General features: G+C 46.0%; 1 protein-coding gene across 1 annotated transcript; it reads left to right on the top strand.

The window, feature by feature from the left end:
• The first annotated feature begins 1,130 nt into the window (after positions 1–1,130).
• Positions 1,131–5,384, top strand: LOC147105191 (colipase-like). The gene is made up of 3 exons (XM_086011756.1): positions 1,131–2,512; positions 3,201–3,323; positions 4,562–5,384. The coding sequence occupies exons 1-3, from the start codon at positions 2,432–2,434 to the stop codon at positions 4,715–4,717; spliced, it is 360 nt and encodes a 119-aa protein (XP_085867882.1). The 5' UTR covers positions 1,131–2,431; the 3' UTR covers positions 4,718–5,384.
• The last annotated feature ends 8,008 nt before the right edge of the window (positions 5,385–13,392 follow it).

Below are 13,392 nucleotides of genomic sequence, written 5' to 3'. Positions count from 1 at the left end.
AGACCGGCCTGCGCCCGGGCGCTAAGTGCCTAGCGCTGGAAATCTACCCCTCTTATGGCGTTAACGGCTGGCGAACGCAACTGAATTTCTAGGCCATACAGTTTAACAGAAAATCTTATTTGGGTAACCTCCCTCCCTCCCCACCCCCTTCCACCCACCAAAAGAAAATCTTTCCTCATAAATACCAACAACCATCCTCTGAAACTTCATTACTTTAAAATTATAGTCTTTGCAACAATTAGATTGTTTTTACAGTTAAATTACAGTTCATACTTGTACCTTTATCCCTATTCTATGTTTGAACAGGATTAGTTTATGTTCTAATCTCATTGAGATGTTGGTGCTGAAAGGCTGGACCTGCATTTCATGCATTAGAAAAATTTGAACTTCAAATCCCAAATTTTGCTAAAATATTCCCCTATTTTTAATATTGATATAAATAGGATTTGTAACAGCACAATAATAAACTTCTTGTTTTGCTCTCCCTTGCCATTATGCTATGTGCTGGAGTTTTAACTAGTCCTATGTTTAATCATCATGATTCATGTTTTAATATGTACAAGTAGGAACTTCCCCTCCCTCCCAGAACCACGATAGGGTTCCCCTTGTCCTCACCTTTCATCCCACTAGCCTCCACATTCAACGGATCATCCTCCGCCATTTCTGCCACCTCCAACGTGATCCCACCACCAAACACATCTTCCCCTCACCTCCCCTTTCAGCATTCCGAAGGGACCGCTCCCTCTGCGACACCCTGGTCCACTCCTCAATCAGCCCAACAGCCCTTCTCCTTCACCTGGCACCTTCCCGTGCAAGCGCAGGAGATGCAACACATGCCCTTCCCACTGTCCAGGGCCCCAAACACCTCTTCCAGGTGAAACAGCGATTTACTTGTACTTCTTGCAATTTAATATACTGTATTCGCTGCTCACGATGCGGTCTCCTCTACATTGGGGAGACCAAATGCAGATTGGGCGACCGCTTTGCGGAACACCTCCGTTCAGTCCGTAAGGGTGACCCCGAGCTTCCGGTCGCCTGTCACTTTAATTCACCGCTTCACTCCCACTCTGATCTCTCTGTCCTCGGCCTATTGCATTGTTCCAATGAAGCTCAACGTAAGCTCGAGGAACAGCAGCTCATCTTTCAATTGGGCACTTTGCAGCCTGCCGGACTCAACATTGAGTTCAACAATTTCAGATAATTATCCCTGCCCCCATTTTTCATGCAGTATGATTTTTGCCACTCCCATTTGCAACATTTTATCTTTCCTGCCTCTTACAAAAGTACAGGGTGTTCTTTCAATTCCTTCCTCCCCTCCTAACCCACCCCACCCCCTGTCTCTGCACCTGCTTAATATCTGTTACATCTCCAGCTTTTTCCAGTTCTGATGAAGGCCAGACCTGAAACATTAACTCTGTTTCTCTCTCCACGGATGCTGCCTGGCCTGCTGAGTATTTCTAGCATTTTCTGTTGTTATTTCGATGCTGGATACTGTTGTCTTTGACCAAGTCATTCTGTATCTCTACACATGCGTATGCCAATCCACAGTTTGATGGTAATCTGCAGATATTGACTAATGTTGGACATAGTTCAATGGCCACTGATGGCTCTTCATTGCCTTGTGGTGTTTATCTTTGAGCCTGGACAGTGATTATCAGCAGGCCATAGACGGGATCAGAGTAGAACTGATCCTGTCCTCTTCTGATATTCCTACATGCACATTTTCTAGCAAGGGCCATTGGATAGCAACCATTGATGGGATCCCTGGCTGATTTGTTTTCCATTTTCTGGCCCAAAGGACACTGAGGTGAATTGTAACCACCCGTGACTGAGATTATAGAAATTAAAGCACAGGAAGAGGTCATTCGCCCCATCAGGCATATGCCCATTCTATCCAACCTGTGCTGAGATCAGTTAGTGCATCAACGCAGTGCACTTACCTACTGACCCATTCAGTGGCCTAAAATTGTGATTTACTAAAAATAAATCTGCAACTAAATTGTACATTACTGTGAGTAATGTATCAGACATGATTGTCAAGTTGTTTGCTTTTGTCTGTCTTAAGAATGTTAGGGTTACAAATGGCATACGATCTGTGCTTAAGGGTTGTATCTGATAACACTAAACTACTACAGTGCGAAAGGTAAATATAGTAAGTGAGCAAAGTTTTACAGGACATCTGTTTGAAATACGAGAAAGCGGAAAAAAACATATGGAAGGAGAACAGTCAACACTGATTAACAGCTTACATACACTACATCTGCAGAAGTCCCAGACCAGTAATAATAATTTATTATATTTTGCAATAATTGCAGTGTGATTAAAAAGGTCAACTGTAATGATTAACTTGCACATGTGACTTATTGAATTGCTTTAAAAGGAAGAATTGAAATTCCCTCATTTCATCTGCAATTGTCCAGCACTGTGCAAAATGAAGGTAATACTGGTCTATCTGGCATGCTGCATTGCAGTGGGAATAGCAGCTCCTGAGAAAAACTTGTTTCTGAACCTGGTAAGATCACGTGGAAACACTTTGAACACCATTATTTATACAAGGCAATGCAATATCAGTGAACAGTGGTGAAGTTACTATGAAAGAGATCACACGTGTTATAAATGACTTATTAACATGTTTTTGGGGGTGAATTTCCCTGGGAATTCCTTTGCTTTGTCTGTCGTAACTTTGAGGGAAATCCCAGAAAAATGGCATCATTTTTCCAGAGTTTCCACAGCTCCTCCGCTCAAGTTACAGCAGATGTGCGGGAGAACCCTCGGTGAAATTCAGCAAGTGTTTTATGAAACTTTTTCCTGTCATACAACAGAGTTTTCTATTTATTAAATAAGTCAGCATGACAGAAATGAGGTCTGTTCTGTAACTGTGTCAAAAAATGTGTTTAATGAAAGATCCAAGTAAAACACATTTATTTAGTAAAAGATCACAAAAGAAAGCTGGATGATTGATCGTTCTACAAAAATGATCAACATTTTTGTGCTCTGTAAATATATATAATAGTCTTAAAGGAACCGTAGTTTGCAAATTTTCCATGTAATTATAGTCTATTTTCTTTGATGTAGTTTTGAAACACAAGAGATGTATGACTGAATCAATCTGGCGAATACTTTTTTGGAAATTAGATTTCATAAGTTAGTTTTGCTGTTTGAGTTTGACATGCAAAAATGCATCTTATTTTTTTACAAAGAGTAATGGCGAGCTCTGCATTGGAAGCTTTCAGTGTAAGAGTCACTGCTGCCAGAGAGACACTGGGCTGAGTCTTGCAAGGTGTGCCAGTAAAGGGGCTGAAAGAAGCGCATGCTCAAATCATGTAAGTACTCAATTTTAAAGTTATTTTCATTAATAAAAATATTGCAATAACATAGCCAGCAGTTTTCAATGGGAACTAAATGTAAATGGAAAAGTCATTCCTTTCATTGCATCATTACTGTTACTGAGACCACTTTGCTGTTTATTATTCCTGTAGAACTCTATTCACCTACATAACAACAATTGCTATATTCTAAAAGTAATTCATTCTGTAAAGAGATGTTTGATAAAGGTTTTATATAAATATAAGTATCTGTTCTTGTGTAAAACACACAATTTTACATTAACCTTGCTATATCAGTTTCTTCCGGCTTTCCATGATTTAAAAGGAAATATTTGCATTTATCTAGCACCTTTCATGACCTCAGGATGTCCCAAAGTGCTTTACAGCCAATTAAGTACTTTTGAAGTGTTGCAATGTGGGAAACGCAGAAGCCAATTTGCACGTAGCAAGATCCCACAAACAACAATGTGATAATGACCAGAAAATCTGTTTTTTAATGATTGAGGGATAAATATTGTCCAGGACACCAGGGAGAACTTTGCTCTTCTTTGAATAGTGTAATGGTAGTGTATGTCCACCTGAGAGAGCAGACAGGGCCTCAGTTTAATATCTCATGGCACCTCTGACAGTGCAGCACTCTCACTGGAGTGTCAGCCTCAATTTTGTGCTCAAATCTCTGGAGTGGGACTTGAATCCACAACCTTCTGACCCAAAGGCAAGAGTGCTACCCTGAGCCGTGGCTAACACCTTAGAAAACAATATTCTATGTTGTATATTACTGCAAATTATTTTAAAGCATCTTTGTAAAGCACACGGAGATTATTAATGTAAATATATATATATATTGGTCTACATTTTTGCCAATAGCAAAGCATTTACTTTACATCCTCATCCTGGCAGGTGGGTTGGACAGCCTGTGAAAAGGCATATCTAGAAGTGCCATCAATACTACCCTTTGTTTGGCAATTTAGGGTGGAGGGAGATGGATATGATTGAAGTCTGTAGTCAATTCTTTACAAATGTATACTGCCCCCTTTAAACAAATCTAACTTTTATTATGGTAGTATACTCACTGTAATGATGTATAAAAGTTGGTTAATGGCAAACAATCTTGATGTACAGCAATCCCTGGTTGACGTTAAAACAAGTAAATGACTGCAATCTTAGGAACACTGATTTACTCAGCGTGTATTTATGAAAATGAGGAAATCTTGAAACTGTGTCTGTCCTTTCAGCTCCTGTATAACGTTTACTACAAATGTCCCTGTGAAGGTGGTCTGAAGTGTGACGGTGATAAATCCATCATTGGTTCAATAACGAACACTAACTTTGGTACCTGCAAGGATCCAAACAGTATAGCTAAAGTCATCAAGCCGAACAGAATACAATGAAGTCCATGGATGCTGCCTGGCCTGCTGAGTATTTCCAGCTTTTTCTGTTGTTATTTCAATCAGTTCTCCATCAATATACTTTACTTCAATGAATAAAAAATTGCCATACCTGTATCTAAATATTGTAAATGTGTCTGTAATTAAAACACTGATGTGAAGGCACGTAAGATTGCAGACATCTGTTCTGATCTACTAGGTGAGCTGTTGCATGCAATCCTATTCCATTTATGAAACAACTATAATTTTTACTATTTCAGTTTAAATATGCTGATGTTTTTAATTCATTCTATTATGACAGATTTCCTCAAAAAAATCTTGTACCTCTTAAAATGGCAAATTAATATCTAAGCACAGTTGAATCTTTCTTTATGAAATATAGCACAATATTGCACAAGGTAAAGGAACTGGAAATATACTCCTTTATTGTGTACCTTTCAATTATATTGAAATTATGACATTGTTAAAGCAAATTGTCCCATTTTAATTTCCTGTTCTGATGAATTCTATGTCATGCTCTAAAATTGTCCAACTATCTATTACACCATTGGTTGCATCTTAAACTCTCTCTCTGCATTGTTGTTTTCTTCATTGAGAACTGTTTCAATAGTACAAGGTTTTATTCTTGATAATGATTTACAGAATGCCCATTAAATATAAGCAAATTCAATTTGATCTGATTACAAAGTGTTTGTGAGTCAGTAACATCGTGGTTTTTTGGGACAGTTCCCAAAAATGTAATTTGTAGAGCTCAGTGGTGACAGCCAGGACCTGACCTTCATTAGAGGAACGTGTGGAGGCATATAGGCACAGCTGGTCCAGTCTCAGGTCTACAATGATGTGAAGGCCTTAGAGAGGGTGCAGAAAAGATTTACGAGAATGATTCCAGGAATGAGGGACTTCAGTTACGTGGATAGACTGGAGAAGCTGGGGTTGTTCTCCTTAGAGCAGAGAAGATTGAGAGGAGATTTGATAGAGGTGTTCAAAATCATGAGTGGTCTAGACAGAGTAGATAGAGAGAAACTGTTCCCATTTCCAGAAGGGTCGAGAACCAGAGGACACAGATTTAAGGTGATTGGCAGAAGAACCGAAGGCGACAGGAGGAAAAGCTTTTTACTCAGCGATTGGTTAGGATCTGGAATGCACTGCCTGAACGGGTGGTGGAGGCAGACTCAATCACGGCTTTCAAAAGGGAATTGGATAAGTACCTGAAAGAAAAAAGTTGCAGGGCTACGGGGGGGAGTGGGACTAGCTGAGGTGCTCTTGCAGAGAGCCGGCATGGGCGTGACGGGGCGAATGATCTTCTTCCGTGCGCTAACCATTCTATGATTCTATGATTCTACATCAGTTTTTTGCTAACACCTGCCTTTAGGCAAGTGACAAGAGAAGCAGATTAAAACATGCAGGCACCCCACAGACGGAATAGAACAACCCAGTCCTGGCACTTAAGCAGAGCTCTAGGTCTGAAACACACAGAGGTAGGTGGTCAGCAGAAGAGCAAACAGGTCTTCAGGAGATTTCTTCGGTATCCTCCACACGCACTTCTTCCATTGCTCATCCCTTAAGAATAAGAACAAGATAATGCCCTACCTATATTCAAGAAGGAGTTAGATATATTTCTTAAGGCTAAAGGGATCAAGGGATATGGGGAGAAAGCAGGGCTACGGTACTGAATTTGGATGATCAGCCATGATCTCATTAAATGGCGGAGCATGCTCGAGGGGCTGAATGGCCGACTCCTACTCCTGCTCCTATCTTCTATGTTTCTATGTTACTCATTCACAGAGGAGAGAGGAACACCACAGCACGTATCACGTTGAGCGTAAGGCACTTGTGCACACTTACATTGATCAATGTAAATGTTCAACACTGTAAATATTTCAGTCAGTACTTTGCCATGTAAAATGAATATGTAAAAAGTTGTGTTCATAGAATCAGACAACACAGAAGGAGATCCTTCGACCCATCGTGCCTGTCCCGGCTCTTTGAAAGAGCTATCCAATTAGTCCCACTCCCCTGCTCTTTCCCCATGGCCCTGCAAGTTTTTTTCTTTTTAAGTATATATTCAATTCCCTTTTGAAAGTTACTATTGAATCTGCTTCCCACCACCATTCCAGGTGGTGCATTCCAGAGCACAAATGGCGGCGTAAAAAAAAATTCTTCTCGTCTCCTCCCTGGTTCTTTTGCCAATTATCTTAAATCTGTATTCTTAGGTTACCGACCCTCCTGCCAGTGGAAACAGTTTGTCTCCATCCACTCTATCAAAACCCCTTGTAGGGGGTGGTGTGGGTGGTGCGTACGCCCAGTCAGTTATGCCTCTGACTGTTTGTGAGCGGTTCGAATCGCTCCCACGCCCCTGAGTTCTAGACACCAGACTTAGGCACAGGCAGCGATACAGAAAAGACTCGAGTAGACAGGTGGTTTGGATGTGAGAAAACCAAGATTTTATTGAAATAGAAATTAACACAGTCTTACGAGAAGCTACTAGTATAAAATTACAGGCAAATACAAAATAACTATATACTTATACAGGGAATGGGGAACACACGGCACATCGAGGGAAAACAACTATCTTAACAACCCCCTTATCCTTATCCCACCCCTATTACCTAACTAGATTAAGCTATGAGGGGCCAGAATTCATGCTCACCAATCAAAGATCTGCTGAATTCAAACAGCGGTGGGCTTGGGGTTCGCTCTTTGTGCTCTCTGGGGCCTGTCGTCGTCACGTGGTCTTGGGGTGCTGCAAGGGTGTCGTCCAGGTACAAGTACCCCAAAGTTAAAGTCTCTGCTTGGGTACTTTACCTCGCAGGGATGATGGTTCATCTTCCTCGGCCGGCAGTTGGAGTTTGCATGAAGATAGTCGAAGGTGAGCTGGATTGAAGGCCTGATTATTCGAAGCGTTTCTTCAATCGTCTTCCCAATTTGTCTTCCTCACCGCCTCGCCTCGTCTCGTCCCGCCTGGCCTGGCCTGGTTGGTCCGTGTCCGCCTGGCGCAATGCCGGGCGTTCCTGATGGGATGGGAAAGGCACGGGCAGTGGCCGGGCGGTAAGCATGGGACGGGGAAAGAGCAGCAGCCACGAGGGTGAGGGGCCAGAGCAGGAGCCAAGAGCAAGAGCAGAGAGAAGAGAGCGTCGGTTGCTGGTGGACCTACAATTATACTCTTTCGGATGGCCCTTATCTGCGCGCCAAATCAGATTAGTTCTTTGTCCCAATCTTGGCGGGCTAGTTTAAATAATTGTAGCAATCTAAACTAACTGTTTTTAGATGGCTGATGATCGCACCTACTGGCCTGATTATCGAGTTGTTTTGTTATTAATACATCTTAATCGGCCTGCCCAGCTTCGGCGGCTTCCTTAAGCTGTTTCCGATTATTTATGCAAACAACTTGATGGCCTCAAGTATAGGCCTAACTGGTTTTGGTCTGTCTGCGATTTGGCTTAATGCATAATTCAAAGTCCTGCTGTCTGCTTTTCAAAATACAAAGTCTCTCTTCACAGAAACTAAAGCTTTGGTTTCGATTTCTCCAAAAGCTGCTTGTGCCACAGAGCCCAAGCTTTTAAAATCTTGCAGGCTTTTGGCCACGAGGTGCGGACGCCATCTTTGGGTACCCTTTTTAAAATGTCCACACAGGGTCCCTTTTATTAATAATAACCTTTGGGGAAATGTAGAAATTTTGCAAATCTTACACTCCCCCATGTGATACTAAAACTTGCTTGAAGTATCATTCTTACAAGGTGAGCAAAATTTTTCTGACCCTCCATAATCAACCTTCCCCTGTAATTACCTATCTAATACACCCATGACACATGCACTTCCCATTCCGTGAAAGTGTAGTGTACATCAGCATACAGAGAGTAAATTACAGACTTTACACACATCCAAGCATGGAGGGGGTCCGACGCCCCTGCACCACTTGGTACACATACATCTTTATTAAACGCGTCACAAAAAAAAACCCAGAGAAACCTTTATTAAAAATAACAGACACAAAAAACCCAACAATTTTTAATTACAATACAAGGAAAAAGACTTAAACAGGCGTATCTCCCTCCACCTTCACATAATGTTCCTTCCAGATCTTCTGGTTTCGGAACTCTAACAACTGACCTTTTCCCTTACATTGAATGCAAACTAGATACAACACTATCCCTAACTGGCAAACCACGAGAATGTGGGAAGCCAGTCTGATCCACGAAGGGACCTCTATGTTATTGAAAATGTCCCACCAGGGTGGAATCACAATATCCAATATCTCTACTGTTTTCTGCTCTAGAGTGTAAAAATGTTTCTGCAAAACTAAAGCGGCTTTGAGTATTTTGGTAAGGTGTTCAGGGAGAGGGGGAATTTCATAGCCAAAGTGCACTACGTACTTTTGCAAATTCGTAAAATTCTCCTTCACAGTGAGGTGAACAGTGGAGGGTTCAGGAATGGGGGACAATTCGCTCCTGGGCCACTTGAACTTCTGCCTCGGGTTTAAAACAGAAACTGCTGTCACTAACCGGACACCAGCTATGCTGTCCATGCTGGTAGTGGGACGTGCCAGTGGTGACACAATATGTCCCACCTCCTATATATGCTACCTGCGGGGGAACATGGCCTTGTGCCATTGCCTCCATGGTACAATTTATAGGTTTCGTGCCAGCAGCTCTGAACCCACACTGCGGTTTTGAATAGGCATTCAAGTGCTGGGGACACAGGATTATGTGTGCTCCCCGGCTCCGGCACCCTGAGAGGTCAGTACCTGTCATAGCGTGCTCCCACTTTATGATGTAAGGCGGGACCGCTGTGAAACAAATGTGCGCACCCCCTTGAATGACTCCAATGTTCTCAACCCTGTATACCGGTGCGGGTCGGGCTGTCCTACCCATGACACGCATCCTAACTACAACTCCCATGATTGTGTGGTTGGACCGTCCACAATCCACGGGGACTGGGTAGGCCTTGGAAGCTAGCCGGAGTTGGCACGGGCTTAATGCATTCTCAAACGGGTGGAGGGCTGCGAGGTGCTTGTTGCTAATCCAGGAGGGGACTAAACCCTGTTTTAAATCCTCCAGATTACTGCGGCCCTCGCCCAGTAACCACGCCCCATATAGCACGCACACCTCATTCTGCGCAGCCTGGTCAGAAGCATTTCTGTCCTCCCTTATGAGAGCATTTACCGTCTTTGCGTGCTTTTCCAACTCTGCTATGATTTCTTTTAAATGGACCGTCATGGCCTGGTCCTCATGCAACTCCGAGCCCACTACCTTGTACTCATCCAGTAATATCTTCTTTAACTGTGTTTTTAAACCGTTTATCTGGGTCTGCAGCTCTATGTCATCTAAACTGTTGATGACAGAGGACCCAGTATTAAACGCAGTAAAAACATCATTCCATACTCCCCTTCTTTGTCTCCCTGCACTACCCAAGAACTCTCGGTGTGTGGTGTAGAGTTCGGTTTTGTCCATGTGGGCGAAATCGAACTCATAGAACTTCTTGAACATGTCCTTTAATAGGGCCTGGTATAGCTGCTCTGCTTCTTTGGGACACCACTCCGGCAAATATACCTCGGTGAGATTTAAAATCACGGAGGCTACCGCATAGTGTACCCCCTGGTACAGCATCTGATCGGTAGGGACTAGTACCAACCCATTCCCTGGTCCCTTGGTGGTGGTGGGGCAACCTTCCCTGTGTAACCTCGCCACCTGCATCGTGGGCAGGGGCTTACGGGGGCGGGTTACGAGCTCAGTGGCATTGACTGGGATCGGGGAGAATGGGACTGCGCACGCCTTCAGGCTGGTACCCCACTTGCCACTGCCGGTGGAAAAAGATGGATATGCCTGCGGGGCAGACCTCCTCTGACCCCCACATACAGATGTAAATCCCTTGGTCCGTTTCCCACCACTTGTCCCAACACACACTTAATCCTCCATGAGTCCCTGTAATCGTCCGGTGGGTGTTGTTTCCCAACCGTTCCCACTCGACTTCGGGGTTCCTCATGTGTTTGCTCAACTTTCTGAGCCACCAGCACCTATCCAGAGGAATGTGTCCTTTACACGTTAAACATATACGCCTTCCAACGGTGACGCTGACCCTTGTGGTAACAACCCGTACCCTGGGGCACAGGAGGGAGGTCTCCCCGTACGTGAATCCGGTTTGGCTGGAGTACTGAGACGAATTGGACCCCAGCCATCCTGGCCACCTTCCCTCGTGGACGTAGATGGCGGTTTCCTCCGCATCCCGTTCACCGCTTCCATCAGTCGCTATGGGCGCCTTGTCTCCCGAGCACCCGTAGATGTGGGAATCCTGAACGTCGCCTCGTCTCCCAATGCCCATCCCAATCAGGGCGAATAGGATCACGATCCCCTTCATCCTGAAAGTCTTTCTGTAAAAGATACAAAAACATGCAGCCAGGTCCCCAAGAGATTCTCTGGCTTGGTGAAGCATGGTCGGGTCCCGCGACCTCGACCCAAATATAAACACTCTTAGCAGATTACTTACTTAAAACTACCCATCATCTTATTTAACTTAAACTAAACACCCAAACTTAAGCGAAATAATTAAAATGAACAATAAACAATAACCAAAATTCAAACTATATTATATACATCCGCCGCCCGTCTCCGGGCGGCCAGGCTAATCCCTGGTTGGACTGCGGCTCGCCGCCACCCCCGGCGTGACCGCACCATCCTTCACTGTTGGTCCCTTGCAGCCCATGGCTGCTGGCTGAGGACCTCTGTCCTTGGACCTTTCCCTGACTCGAGGGGCGGCCCTTGGTAACTGGAGGCTGGTGACCATGGTTTTCTCGGCTGGGGCGTTCGTGGGGACCTTCTGGGGGCCTTGGCAGGTGGGGCTTTCTTGGCCGCTGGGCCTTTAACCCGAACCACCGCTCCCTCAGGCTTGACCTCTCCCGAACCTGGGCTAGGGGCAGGTAACTCTTCGCAGCCTGCTGCTGCGAGCTGAGTGTCTCCGCCCCCAGGTCCCATGGCTGGGTCCGGGGCGGGGTTTTCGACCTCAGGTCCCTCCCTCTCTACACCTGGGTTAGGGGCGGGGTTTTTGCCCTCAGGTCCCTCCCCCTTGTCTGGATCCCAGAAGAGTGGGGGAGTGTCCCAATCGATGGGCGGGATGGCCCCTCCCTTCAAGCAAGCCATAGCGCCTGCCTGTGCAGTCTGTGAACTCGCTCCTGCTGCAGGCTGAAGATCTTTATCCTCAGACCTTACCCCAACTGGCTGTTTTTCCCTTTCAGGTGTAAACAGCTTACACTGGTTGATATGGAACCATTTTGTACACCAGGGCATCTTCACGGCGTATACCATGGGGTTGGCTTTATCTACAATGCTGTAGGGCCCCATGTAGAATGGCTCCGAACTTCCCACTCGGGCATAGTTTCTTACCATGACCTGATCTCCTACCTCCCACTCGTGGTGCTTTCTCGGTTCGAGCAGCAATCGGTTACTCCGATGCTGCCTTCCCATGTTCCCAGCTGCCTGCTCATGGACCTGCTTCAGGTGCTCAAAGAGGTTTCGAGTGAACCTGTCCCAGTTTACCTCTCTGAGCTGACCCTCCGTGAGCACCGGGGCTAGCACATGGGTGGGGGTCCGCATAACCCTGCCAGTCATTAGCTCGTACGGGGAATACCCCGTGCTTTTAGATTGGCTGGCCCGGATCCCCATCAAAGCCAACGGTAGGACTTCAGCCCATTTACGGGGCGAGTCCACCGTCTCCTTCCTTAACCTTTCCTTCAGGGTCCGATTCATGCGTTCCACAATCCCGGATGACTGCGGGTTGTGGGCCACGTGCCATTTCCCCTCAATGCCTAACAGCATAAGGGTGTTCTGCATCACCTGTCCGGTGAAGTGACTCCCTTGGTCGGACTCCACATACTGTGGTAGTCCCCACCTCGAGAACACTTCCCGGACCAGGATCCTGGCAGTACCCAGAGCTGTGGCTGTTCTGCAGGGAAAGGCCTCTACCCATTTGGTAAACACGTCCACCAGGACTAGGCAGTACTTATAGCCTCCCTGGGCGGTGGGCAGGGGCCCGATGTAGTCGACTTGGATCGGCTGCCATGGTCCCTCTACCCTCCTGACGTGTCACATAGGTACCTTCCTTTTGTGGGGGTCGGGGTTATTGGCAGCGCACACAAGACAGCCTGCACAGTACTCACGGACATCGTCCCTGAGTCACGGCCACCATCCCGCCTGTTGCACCCGCTGCCAGGTGGTCTCAGGCCCGGGGTGTCCCGCTCCTGGACCCTCATGGGCCAGTTGAAGGAATTCCCTCCGGTGCTGCTGCGGCACAACCCACTGTTCCCCCCGGAACAGCATGCCCTCTTTAACGGAGAGGGTCGCTGTGCCGTACGGACCTTCTACTCCCTTTCCCTCAGCTACTGCGCTGAGGACTGCTTTGAGGACGGGGTCTTGGACCATCTTAAGGTCCGGGGCTAACACTACCCCTACACTCCCTTGGGTCCCGTCCCTACCTCTGACCGCTGTCATGGGTCTGGACCCAAATGGGTCCCAGAAAGTGCCTGTGCGGGCACCCTCCTTGGCGAGCATGTCAGCCTGCTGGTTGCCTTGGCCGCGGGGTTCTGTGGAGGAATGGGCTTTCACCTTGTGGATGAAAACCTCCCCTTCCTCCCCCACTGCTGCCAGGATCTTTTCCAGCAGGGGCTTTACTGTGAGGGGTCTCCCGTC

This window comes from Somniosus microcephalus, chromosome 18, assembly GCF_052327205.1.
Source record: "Somniosus microcephalus isolate GS21.2 chromosome 18, FLI_Smic_1.0, whole genome shotgun sequence".
NCBI lineage: Eukaryota > Metazoa > Chordata > Chondrichthyes > Squaliformes > Somniosidae > Somniosus > Somniosus microcephalus.
This window is presented reverse-complemented; position numbering and strand designations above follow the sequence as displayed.